Here is a 13,206-nt window from a genome sequence, read left to right as displayed (position 1 = left end):
TGCCATCCTGCAAAGCTGTGAAGATCTCCATATGCGGCTCAGTCATTTGATAATATATGACTAGCGACCTATCAGTCAGTATATATTCGGCATATTTTAAAGACGGGAAAGGATGTACTATAGTACTCTATGCTTTTAATGGTTTTCAACACTGCATCAAAATCCTATTAGCTAGTTGACTGTTGTGATTGGCTCAAATCCATGTTAAACATTACTAGCATCGATGATATAATATTCCGCTTAATCAGCCAACTAACCAATCCTTGATTACTCATCCAATGCAGCTTTGCGACCCTTTTCCTTAGTGTTGAGCAGGAGTCAGGTGACTTGTCAGGTGACCAGATCTCCAAAGGAGGAACTGAAGAACCATAGGTTCACCACCTCCTCTTCTCAACCATGGTACCAATTTCATTATCTTTGACTATCGGGCTGGCGGAGATTTGCTAGGGGTTTTTCATATGTTTTTCCCATAGTCTTGGTTATAGCATGTTTGTCTATAAGTATTCTTGTCTTGTTTGTTAGGAGCAGATCTAGATGCAATATTATAGATGCTCAGTCACATGATCATCATGTGCTTCTGTGTTGTCCAATAGTTATGAGCCCAGGCTCTTTCAAGGATTTGGTTGTTATCTAAAGATACATTCAAGATACTTTATTTTACTCTTGTTACCCATATAAATAGAGGTCACTATTAAGTATCTTGAGATCATACATTGAACCCCCTATTTAAGCTTAAACCTTAATTGCAGAGTTCACAGAGATCTAACACATCTATATAATTTTTACTGATCTAAGCCTACAGAAAACCATAATCTAGGGTCAATGTCTCACTTCAATAATTAATTAAAAATGAATAAATCATCTAGAAGAGTTGTTATGCTGAATAGTTCTGATGATTGAGAAGAATGAATTGAAGACATCAAGCATCTAGCAAATCTCCATCAATTGTGGCCATATGTCAATCTGATAAAAGAAATGCATCCCAAACTTCAGAAACTCATTATAGAGAATTTTCTTTCTTCTGGGAAAACTGAAGAAACTGCAACTTCTGCAGATATGAAACATGCAAGGAATATGCAAAGAGATCAATACAGAACTTGGAAGAAGAGAATCTTAGTGATGCAAGAGCTACAGAAGACAATAAGAGACTGTGTAGATTCATCTCTGAGAATTCTTACAACAAGTGAATCAGATGGTGTAGAAGCTACTGCAAAAGAACATCTGAAAGCTCTATATGCTAGAAATGCAGTGAATGCTTCTCAATTGAAAGCTAGACTAGTAGAGAGATTCAAAATTCTAGAAGACAGGTCAAAGAATCAAGCAATTGAAGCATATTTACTGAACTACAAAGAAGCATTAAATTGGACTACCATGTATGATATGTGCAAATATATTCACAAGTCTTTTGCCTCCAAACAATTTCTGAAAGCAATCTCTCAGAATTACAGAGAGTTCTTCTATATGTATCTGTCAAAGCTTCTAACTGAAGAGAATTTGAATCAGAAGCATGAGCTGGATGTTTATAGATATATTTAAATATTTCAGCAGACATTAAAGGAGGATCCTGAGCCAGGCCAACAGAATAAGCCATCAGCATATTCCACTGAAAAGATAGTTCAAAATAAGCTGTTGGGGGAGAATAATGAAAATACAAACTCTGCATGTCTTTGCAGAGAGCATCATGGTTGGGTGTACTGCCCATATTTTAATTCACTTGTTCAACCAACAGGCTGGAAACCAGATCCAAAAATTGATAATAAGATCAAGAAAGCATTGAAGAATCCAGTGAATGACAGAAAATTAAAGAAAAAGATTGCAAATTGAAAGAAATCAAAGAATTCAAATGCTAATGAAGAAGTTGGTGCTTCAAGTGATGCAACAGACAGTGATGCTAACAAAGCTGTTGCCAAGACATTCTCTAATCTGACTATCTTTGCTTCTGTAACAGTTTTTAACTCCACTAACATGAGCAATAAATATGAACCCTATTCATTACAGGACAGCTTCATATTAGATGGAAGTGCAGATGCACATATTTGCAATGATTTTACAAGATTTCAAAACTATCAGAATGCTGATTCTTCAGATATTGTGCTCATTGGAAATACTCATTGTAAAATTCATGGATATGGTGATGTTGAAGTTTATACCCAAATGCTGGCAGATGCTGACAAGATATTACTAAAGGATGTTCTCTACATTTCTGGCTTTCATACAAATCTAGTAGTGCATGAATTGCTGTGTGCAAAGAGTTGTTATTTGGATGATGAGTCTCTTACAGTTTACTATACCAGCACAAGGGATATCTTGTTCAATTTGAGTGTTAAAGAGAGAAAAATGGTTGTTGAATACAGATCTATTAATGTTGCAACAGACAGTATAACAAAGAGTGTTTTTACTGCCTCATTGGGTGGAGATTTGATTAAAAAACTGTTGATGGTGTTGGTCTCCAGTTTGCTAGAAACAATGAATATTTGGCATTTGAGACTTGGTCATCTAGAAAGAGAGCCTCTGGCTCATCTTCTGAAGATGTCTATCAACATGAAATTTGCAAAGATCTCTCAGAGTTCTCTAACAGTGGAGTGCAGATCTTGTGCTCTTTCAAAAGCAAAGCAAATCATATGCAGAACACCATCAGAAGAATCTATGTGTCTGTTCATGAAGATGTCTGTTGATCTCATACAGTTTGCTCAAGATTATAATGGAGATAGGTGGGTGGTTCACTTATATTGTGATTATATCCATCTGCACTATGTGGAAATGATGCAGCAAAAATCTGAAAGTTTGACATGCACAGCAAAAATGATAAGAGTAATTCTCAATTTATATCAATTGACTATCTTGACTATTCAAATTGATGGAGAGACCTCTATGCAGTCAGAACTGGCAGCATTGGCTTAAACATATAATATAGTTGTTCAACATTCAGCATCCTACATGCTGACTCAAAATGGAGCTGTGGAACGTGCGGGAGCTTTAATAACAACAGCAGCATGTATAATGTGAATTGAAGCCAACTTGCCTGAGAATTTGTGGCCAGAATGCATCAAGGCTGCAGTGTATATTTTAAACAGAATTTCAGTTAAAGATCTTGATTGAAACACTTCTCTTGAATTCTTAGAGAAATATCTTCAAACTGCAACTTCTTTAACTGAAATTAGGCATATAAGAGTTTTTGGCTGTAGAGCATATTCTTTAATTAAGAATGCACAATACAGAAGAAATCAGAAGCTGGCTTCTAGAGCAGAAGTTGAATATCTTGTTGGATATGAATCAATAAATATTTTTTGCATTTGGATTCCAGTATGATGAAAGGTTATATTAATGAGAGATGTTATATTTGATGAAGATACACTATTTGATTCTAACAAGATTAGCAGTGAGCTTTTATTACAGAAGAGCTTCATTGTGCCAGATACAATATCTTTTGTTGAAGTAAGTGATATTAACAAGATGAGCTTGAGCAAGCATGACAGTGAAGATGAAGACTCTGAGGAGGATACACCATGTGAAAGTCATGAGACTGTTGATCAGTCAATAAGATTGATGAAAACAATGACTAAGACACTAACTGACCAATCAGAAGAGACATGTACATTGTCAACATCAGAGTCTACATCAGAGCTGTTAACTTCAGACATCTACACCCAATCTCTTTCAGATGGTTCAACAATGTCATTGACTGAAATAGAGATGCTGAATCAACTTTCATTGACAGTCAATCATTCTGTCATGAAAGCTATGAAGATGGTGAGTGGTGTTGTAGTTGAGCTGTCTGAAGATATAACATCTACTACACTTTCTGCTGCTAGCCCTATGGGGACAGTGAGCACAAATGATGGACAATTAATAGTCAATTGTTCTGCCACAGAGGCAGTGAGCACTAATGATGGGATTTTGACAGTCAATTGTTTTGCCATGAAAGTGATGAATGACTCAGTCAGAGCAAGCTCAAACAAGCAATCTCCACCTTCTAGATGAAGTGCTAGAATAAGATGTCAAAATGCAGATTGAATTGACAGGTGAACAGCTTATACAGTGATTCTGCAGCAAACAGCACAATTGAATTCATTTTATAGAGGCTATTTAACAGCATTTACAATTATGAATCCTAGACTTCACAGAGAGAATCTTCCAAAGCCTCCAAAGCATTATTTTTCAATGTTGCAACATCCACATGCTGGTGGGTTTAAGACTGCCATGGATGTGGAAATGGAGAAGCTATGAATGAAGAAATGCTTTGAAGAAGTAGAGAGCTTGAAAGAAATACATCCAATCTCTTTAATGTGGATTTATATGTACAAATTTGATGTTAATGGTTTTTTGAAATGTTATAAGGCAAGGCTTGTTTTCCACAGAGATCTGGATATCAATAATAAACATGACATCTATGCCACTACTCTCACTGTGTGAATATTTCACCTTTTAATGGCTATAACAGCTTATTTTAAAATGGAGACCTTTCAGATTGATGCTGTTAATGTGTTCATTAATGCTTCATTTGATAAATCTGTTTATTGCAGGCCAGCAGAGAATTACAGTAAGAAAAGAGGTGTTTGGAAGATTCTATGTGTCTTATATGATCATTCCAAATCTCCACAACTTTGGTACAAAGATCTTGCTTCAACACTCTGAAAACTAAAATTCCATCAGATTTGTGAAGAATCATGTCTATTCATTGATAAGTAGATCTTCCATTTGCGCCGCGGCGCCCGCTTCCGGCCGCTTCGCCCTATGGGGGAACGCGTCGCCCCGATCGGGTTAGCCGTTGCCCTTTCGGGTAAGGTGCCACCCGATCAGGGAAGGCGCGCCGCCGCCCCCGGCCCTAGGCCCCAACTTCTATATAACCGGCCTCAACCTCCCTTCGTCAAGACCACGCACTTCAGTGTCCTTTATCCCTCACAGCCTGCTCATTGTCCACCTTGCTCTCTCCTGGACGCTCTCCGGTGCCCGACCTTCGTCTCCCTGCCTCCCTGCATGACGGCTCGGCTACGTTACTTCCGCCCAACACACCACGATCAGCCCATTTCTGCCTCCTGTTCCTGTCCATGAACTGTGAATCTTTCCGTGGGCCCAGAGGCGTCGCTTGCAATTATTCTTTGCCCAATCCAGTACAGCTTGTCAACTGCATTGATCGCTATTCCTCGGCCTCTATGCTGCCTCTATTGCTTTGGGAGAAGTCCACTTTTCCCTTGGACCATCCAACTCCTGTCAATCTTGCCTGAAACTCGGTCGTACGGGCGCTCGGGGTTGGAGATGGGTTAGAGATGAGGATTTGTGACTCTCAGCGGCCAATAGAAAAAATGCCTCAGTCCTCTAGGCATTGATACTGCGCCACCGGATGATGATGACCGGTCGTATCAACCTTGCCAGCTAGATTTCTGCTTCATTGGGTGAAAAATCCATGCATCAGGCTGTTCGGAGCGCCCGAATGAGACCTTGGAGATGCAGTGGCTGGCTGTTGATGGATGGTGTCCCTGACAGCGGGCCCTGGAAGCAATTCCTCATTCGCTGTGATAATCCTCCACTCGGTCCAGCAGTGGAGAGCGGTGGGCATCCCCCAGTTCATTGTGGCATTCGGCTGCTCATTCAATGCCGGCTCTTTTGCCCCGCCCCTACACATCCCACGAAGAGACCCGTCGCCTCGTATGATCCCTCTTCGGACTAGGCGTAGCAGCATTACAAGTGGGCTTGCCAATGTGTCAGTGACTGCGGCTGATGTGCCGCGGTATTGCATCGTATGGTTACGTGGCCGTGTTTGCCGTGAACAAGAGATCAATCATTTCGTGAAAGTATGCAGGACTGCTGCCGGCCGCCATGCGCTCGGGGTCCCTGAATCATTCATAAAAGCTCCTGCCGACCTAGACCTTTGAGATGCAGCGGCGCACATTGACGATAGCAGTCCTCGCAGCCCACAGCCCACTCTGGCAACAGTCCCGCCACGCTCTGTCGTTATGCAGTTTGTCATCTACACTCCCTCTAATCCTGAACCCAAAACGGCCCTGAAGTTCCCTGACCAGTTTGGACCCCCTCTCACAACCACTTTCCCATCACTGCCCCCCGGACCCCCATCTCCACACCATGCACACCCGCCTCCAAGCCTGCCCGCTCCTCCTGGCTCTTTCCCTCTTTTCCCAGTTCCCGGACGTCTGTCATCTGTTCTACAAGACGTTCCCACACTCCCTGGGCTATCGGCATCGCATACATTGCCAGCCCGCCCACCCTCTGTGATCCCAAACTACCTCCCCTTCAAAGGTGGGGGATGGAGATCAGGCGGTGGCGGCCTTGAGGGCCCGTTGAACGACTTCGAGATGGCATTTATTGAGAATGGTATCGTCGACGCCCTCGAGAGTCAGGCGGAGTCCATTGTGGATTGCACTGCTGGCACTGCTACCCCTTCCAATGACGCTCCTGACCATCATCTGCAGCTGCTGGTCCCCCAAGAATTCTGCGAAAATGAAGGTTTGTCGTTTCCGGTAACCTCATCCCCCCCGTGCCAATGCTGACCATCGCTTAGGGGCCATGGAAATCAATGACAGCCAACACGAACCGCAGAGCGTCCGACCGTCAGGAAATCCCACGCTGTTGCCGCCGAGGCTATCCGGCCTGGAAGCCGGTGATAGCAGTGTAACAGTCGGCATTGAGATGGTATCCAGCGGTCGACCTGGAAATCCCCCTTGTTCTTCCACCGAAAGCACGAGCTCAACCGAATCCATGGTCACATGGGATTCTCCAAGGTCCGTCGGGAGGGAGAGATCCTGCCGGCTCCCCGTTTCGAGGCTGAGGTCGAACCGGTCGGCCGTCCAGATCATGGAGGCTGTAGTGATCCGGGCCTCCTCTAGTCGTGATCAATGGACCTCAAAAACATCGGCCCTTGAACCCGACATTCAGCATGGCCGGGCGGCGCCACGGTCGACCCGGGCGAGCAAACCATCAACGAGACACCGGGCTCACAGGTTTCTTCGCAGTCATCCTATGCTGCCCGCGACCAGCCGTAGTCGCGAACAGCGGACGCACCCTGCCGATGATTCCTCGCGAGATTTGGGTCGGGACGAGCCACTGAGTCGGCGTACCCGCCGGACCACTCGATGGCTCGGAGGCGCCCGCCCACCCAGCCCGAGCGACGGCAGTGACACCATTAGTGGCTCAGACAACGATTATAACCCAGACAAAGTTGCAAATCGACCGTCAAAGCGACGCAGGACCTGCGCGTCACCACCTTTACCGCCCCCGCTACCGGCCAATCAGACACCCAGTCAGCGGCTGCTTACCCCTGAACTTATCTCTGCGCTGGTTTCCGCCATGACGCAAAAACTTCTTGAGACTTTAAGGGGTCCTCCGCCCGCCGCTCTGGCAGCCGCACGATATCCCCACTCATCGACCGATGACGCGACGTCAAAGGTGATAACCAGGAAGAGGGCCCGATGGAATCAGAAAGACGATGACCTGCTGGAGCGCCTCCGGGCCCGCGGCTGGAGTTGGTGGGAGATCAAACAACAGTTCCCAGGCCGAACGTTACCCGCTCTGCAGCAGCGACACATGAAGCTTCAGGCGATGGGAAATGGTCAGTGCCCCAAAGATGAGTGATAGCGCGCATGCCATTATGGAGCTGGAGTCTGCAAGCCAAGAGCACGACCACAGGGAGGCAGCAATGCGTCAGCGGTATTTCAACCAGAGAATCCCAAGGAACTTTCACCGTTAACCAAGGGCGTGATCTTACACCAAGTGCTGTTTTAGTTTCAGAAATCAAAACGGAACTTGAACCAGATCCATTTTGGTGAGAGTTGATGTTCTAGTGGCGCTTACACTTTCTACTCGATTTTTGAATTTAGCATTTTCACGTAGCCAGCCAGGACGCTCTTTGTCGTGATAATATTTTGTGGTTATGACATGGCATCGAATATCGCTTCATTGGAGAACCATGATGTAAACTAGTAGCTTGTAGCTCCAAGAAAATATTTCATCCTCAAGCCACTTAGAGAGAATATTGAGCAAAGGGCAAAATGTTCTGTTCGAAACTTAAGCAGGCCTGCAGTTTATTCGTCGGAGCCGCTTTTGCACCTGGGTAGTAATCTGGATGGAGTACATGGCTGATTCAGTGTTGGTCGAGATGGTTCCGGGATAACTGAGCACAGCATATGGTGCACAAACTGTAGACATCCTTGTTCCAAAAGGCGTAGTGGGGTGAACAGTCATTCATAGGGTTAGGGTTACTGGGCACGTAAGTTCATGACTATTACTTCACACTCCATATCCTTTCAACCTGGACGCATTATTGGATAAAATCTCACTCCACACACACAAACAGGGAATTTGACAAGTGCCTTGTGAGGAGCTTCAATTTTCACAGGGATCGAAACTCTTACCTAAAAAACTCGGTGGCGGTGGTATTTCAAGTTCCAGGCTTGGGCCTCTGGAGAGCAGCTAAGGGCGTGGTGCAGAAGGAGAGAGAGGTGAGTGACTTATGTATTATAGCAGCATATTCAAGCGGTCTCATGTTGGTGTTTAAGATAGTAGGAAGTCTTCAGGAGTGACGTGGTCCGTACTCCCTAACGTCATGTACTTTGAGACAAAATCCTATGGTCACGCCAATCTTAATGTGGCTAGTTAGGGACACCGGACTAACAATTATCCAGCATTCAGGAAACGTGAGATTCGCAACGAGCCGGCCAACTCTTTTCAGTGCTTTCATGATGCAAGTTCCAGAACATGTCGCCCTCCAGATCTGAGATAATAAGCAGCCACCCGATCGGGGGCCGGCTAGATGAGTACTACAATCTATATAACATCTGTCAGCCACTATTTGAGCCTACGTCGACAGATGAAAGCGCGCGCAGCCCGAACATTAAGACGAGGGCGTTCAATTTTCTCATTACCTTTACAACCCTTCCTGCTTGCCATCAGCTGATTTCTCCCAGGGGATCTGGTGCTCTTTACTTGGAAGTCCTACGGCTTGCAGCCAACTTTGAAATTGAGCTTCTTTTACCTCTGTTGAAAGCAGTCCACGACAAAGAACCTGATGAAATCATATGGGATAAGGTCTACGAGGTCGTCACTGAATCAACTCCCACCCCCCGTCCGTTGCACTCTTTCCAGACGCCCTTGACTCGAAATACAGGCAGCGTCGTCAACTCGAGCGAGCTCCGAACCGACATGGACCCCGTGCTAAGGGAGGAGCTGGGCCCGCTACACATTGATGTACCGCGGCTCTAAGACGCCTTCTTTGGAAATATCCCAGAGCTGCAGGCAAACGCGCAGGCGGTCTTTGAGAGGTGTAAGGAGGGAGAGGAACCGATGTTCCGCCAGGGAACTGGCTGGAGCGGATGGCCTGAGGGTGCAAATGAGGCGCCTGTGCTGGCCTGGCTGACAAAGGTTATCGACAAGGTCATACAATTCTTCGAGGAACACGCGTCCGACGAGATAGTTCGAAGAAGGCCCCTAGCGCAGCCTCATAAGCCGCTGAAGGGCTCTACGGCTAAGCGGATGCTGGATATCGGCTTCATGGATGGGACAGACCCCCTCAAGGATGGCAAGTACTCCTGGTCGCAGATACTCGTTCCCGGAGAGCTGAAGAACGACCCGGACTACGAAACCCAGTCCAGGCTCGACCTGGGGAGATACGTGAGAGAGGTGCTGGCCGCGCAGGACTCCCGGCTCTTTGTGCCAGGCTTTACGCTTTGCGGGTCGCTCATGAGGCTGTGGCATTTCGACCGCTCGGGAGGGATCGCGTCGGAGCGGTTCGACATTCATGAGGAAGGCCTTCAATTTGTCTCGGTCATGCTCAGGTATCTGCTGATGACCGAGGGAGATCTTGGATTCGATCCGATGATCGTCACCAACGCCGATGGCTCGCGGTACTTTACAATTGAACGGGACGGCGAGGAGGAGCGTCTCATCATTGATGAGGTGATAAAGCGTGCGCACTGCATCGCCGGACGAGCCACAACATGCTGGAAGGTACACCGCGATGGAGACGAATCCCGAACACCCCTAGTGGTCAAGGGCTCATGGCAGTACCCTGAGCGCGACGAGGAAGGGAAGTTGCTGCGTGAGGCTATGGAGAAGGGGGTGGTCAATGTCGCGAGATATCATCATCATGCAACGGTCCATGTCGGGGGTCGAAACTACGACATCCGTGACGGGGTGAGGAGGGGACTGGACATCACGACGGCAAGCAACTACAAACCAGCCGGCTCCAGACCTCCGCTAAGCAGGAGCGGATCCCGCAAGGGGAAAAGCAGCCGGGCAGCCAGCCGCAAACGGTCCTCTACCTGTGTCGAGCCGTCGCTGCCTCCCAGTAAACGCCCCCAGTCCCACCCTCCGTCGCTCCCCAACCGTGTCTACCGCCACGTCGTAGTCAAAGATTACGGAAAACCAATCTACTGGGCGAGCTCGAGGGTTGCCTTACTGAGCGGGCTGAAAGGATGTATTGAAGGATACGAGTCTCTCCACCAGGCTGGCATGCTACAGTGTGACATATCGCCCAATAATCTCATGATCAATGAGGACACAGGAAACTCGTCCTGGAAGGCGTTCATCATCGATCTGGACCTTGCCATCAAAGAAAACCAGGAAGATGCTTCAGGGGCGCGAGGCAAGACCGGCACGCGAGCGTTTATGGCGATCGGAGTTCTTCTGGACGAACAACATTCCTTCATGCACGATCTCGAATCATTCTTTTGGGTCTTGTTCTGGATATGCATCCACTACGAAGGCCCTGGGAAAGGCCGAGTTGTTAAACGCTTCGACAAGTGGAACTTTATGGATACGGAGGAGCTGGCCAAGCAGAAGTTAGGAACTGTGGCTAAGGAGTCTATCTTTATGAAAACTGTTTCGGACAACTTCACACCTTATTATGAATCACTGACTCCCCATATTAATAAACTACGGAGGGAGATATTTCCGGCGGATAAACCGTGGGAGAAAGAAGATAGACGATTGTATTATAGGATGAAGAAGGTCCTACAGGATGCCCGAGAAGACTCAGTGGTGCTTGAGAAATCATGAGACCCTCAGGCTGTGTACATATTTTGGGGCAAACTGAGTTCTGTATGTATTCTTTCTACCCCATATACATTAATTCTTTGTGGTTTAAGGAGCGCATCCAGAGGCTGGATGAATGCCCGATAAACTTACTTGGTAGTGCGATCCCTAGTGGAGGAAGCCCCTCGTCGGAAATTTCTACGGAGGCGACCAATCAAGTGACTAGATCCCAACCAGTAATTTGGTCGCTTCACGAATTGTCATGAAGCTATTGACAAACGCATTTGGTCTTCCCGCCGCCAAGCTGAACCAGGTACCAACCCAAAACGGTTAGTTAATATGGGTCTTCTCAAAAGCCCTTTTCGTGAGGGACTCTAATCACCAACAAACTGCGCCCATGCAGGCAGAGGCCCGGCTGAAGCCGTGGAGGCTCATATACCGGGATGATGCCGTCGTCTCCTTGCCGCTGACGGCGACCACATAGAAATACACACACCAAAACATCAAAACCGACTCGACTACGCCAGACGTTCACCCGTTGTAACAAGGCCAAAAAGGTCCCTACGCCTGCGATCATCACCGTGCAATCCCACCTCGGTGTCACCGCGAAGCCCTGTGAATAGCAGCGATGAAGACCCAACAGACCTGACAAGCTCCCCAAGCAAAGCACCGCGTCGTCCACCCAATGTTATGGTTGTGGTGCCATCTCGCCGCAGTGACCAGCCTTCATCCCATGGATGTAGGAAGAGCATTTTCTGGGCTGTGTTGCCCCCAGGCTGACAGAGACACAAACCCACTGTCTTAAGGCCAGTCATGTAATAGATCTGTGGATCTGTGCCCAGCCGGGCTTTGAGTCTAGAAACGTGGGTCCGCGGTTGGAAAGCCATGGATGTGGATCCACTCTGGACGTACGTCCACAGCTCTACATCTCCACCAGCCTTAAATCTGTCAACTGGCGGCCTGTGTAGCCAGATAGCCATGGGAGCCACGGGTCTGTAGACTGCAGTCTATATAAGCCACAAATCTCTGGATTCAGGTCTAGAAAGATACATTTGTTCAAGTCTGCTGCTTACGTTTCGCCGGCCGGTCATCATCGTGGTTGGCTTGGAGTGCCTGTGTGATTGTGTTCAGATGGTTGCTGAATGTCATAAAGACCGTGTTCATGCCATCCTCGATCGCCGCATCGAAGTACTGCCCAGGGGGGACCTGCCGGAGATTCTGGTCGTAGTAGGTTGCCTTGTGTGCTCGCGCCTGCTTAGCTGCCATTCGCTCCACTGGAGACGGGTCCGACGGGTCGACCATCATTTTCTGGACTAAGTGATTCCACTCGCCATGTTCATCACGTGCACAGAAGCCAGCCCGCCAAACCTAGTTATGGTTCAGTTCAAGCCAATCATAATCGATTTTTGGTGCCCCCAACCTCATACGACAAGAAGGTTCCTGGGGAGAAGAGAGTATTGGAAACAAAGGGATTATAAGAATAGCTATTTATACAGATATTACTTTTTAGTTGATACGCTCTAACAAGTAACAGTCGATTTAACTTGTCTAGTCCCTTCCTCACCACCAAGACTGATAGCATTCATGGCTGCTTTGAAATTGCCAAGTGCAATCTATTTTATTGCTTGAGCTCTTGGTCTGCGGGGTTTTTTGTCAAGCCTCCATGGGATTCCTTATCAGTGTTCACTCAATGTCTCCCACTCCTGACTTGGTTCAAGACACAGTGCTTCAGAATAATATCAAGCTCGGCATGACCTGTGAGATGGCTTCCCAAGCAAATCTGAAATATTTTTCAATCTTCGTTCATCTTTCTCCCATTAAGAAGTGTGTTGTCCTCTTTCTCCGTCCAACTTCTCTTATAATGGGTTGGCCCCGGATTGCATTGCAGATAACTATACCGGTGTTTGCAACCCTTGGCAGATCGTTTGGGAAGAAGTTTTGAAATCTCGTTCCAACTCTTGTTCATCTTTCTCCCATTAAGAAGTGTGTTGTCCTCTTTCTCCGTCCAACTTCTCTTATAATGGGTTGGCCCCGGATTGCGTTGCAGATATCTATACCGGTTTTTGCAACCCTTGGCAGATCGTTTGGGAAGAAGTTTTGAAATCTCGTTCCAGCCTTTGTTCGCTCTTCTCCCGTTAACAAGTATGTCATCCTCTTCCTTTTCCCAACTTTGAGACGGGCCTATGAGTTTTGGATTGTACCGCATACATCCATATTGTTCAT

General features: G+C 46.8%; 3 protein-coding genes across 3 annotated transcripts; 2 read left to right on the top strand and 1 right to left on the bottom strand.

Annotated features, from left to right (window-relative positions):
* Nucleotides 1-5,954: 5,954 nt before the first annotated feature.
* Nucleotides 5,955-7,587, top strand: LOZ57_005950 (uncharacterized protein; the record flags this gene model as incomplete). The annotated part of the gene is made up of 2 exons (XM_049254976.1): nucleotides 5,955-6,462; nucleotides 6,518-7,587. The coding sequence occupies 2 exons, from the start codon at nucleotides 5,955-5,957 to the stop codon at nucleotides 7,585-7,587; spliced, it is 1,578 nt and encodes a 525-aa protein (XP_049105983.1).
* Nucleotides 7,588-8,709: 1,122 nt separating this feature from the next.
* LOZ57_005949 (uncharacterized protein) lies at nucleotides 8,710-11,007 on the top strand (the record flags this gene model as incomplete). The annotated part of the gene is made up of 2 exons (XM_049254975.1): nucleotides 8,710-9,198; nucleotides 9,247-11,007. 2 exons carry the CDS (start codon nucleotides 8,710-8,712, stop codon nucleotides 11,005-11,007), a joined length of 2,250 nt encoding a protein of 749 aa, XP_049105982.1.
* A 494-nt stretch (nucleotides 11,008-11,501) lies between these two features.
* On the bottom strand, nucleotides 11,502-12,288 carry LOZ57_005948 (uncharacterized protein; the record flags this gene model as incomplete). Its single annotated transcript, XM_049254974.1, has 2 exons — nucleotides 11,502-11,983; nucleotides 12,057-12,288. 2 exons carry the CDS (start codon nucleotides 12,286-12,288, stop codon nucleotides 11,502-11,504), a joined length of 714 nt encoding a protein of 237 aa, XP_049105981.1.
* Nucleotides 12,289-13,206: the final 918 nt, after the last annotated feature.

Source organism: Ophidiomyces ophidiicola (genome assembly GCF_022830035.1).
Source record: "Ophidiomyces ophidiicola strain CBS 122913 chromosome Unknown scaffold_34, whole genome shotgun sequence".
In the NCBI taxonomy this organism is placed as follows: Eukaryota; Fungi; Ascomycota; class Eurotiomycetes; order Onygenales; family Onygenaceae; genus Ophidiomyces; species Ophidiomyces ophidiicola.
The sequence above is the reverse complement of the archived record's forward strand: the minus strand, read 5'-3'. Positions and strand labels throughout refer to the sequence as shown.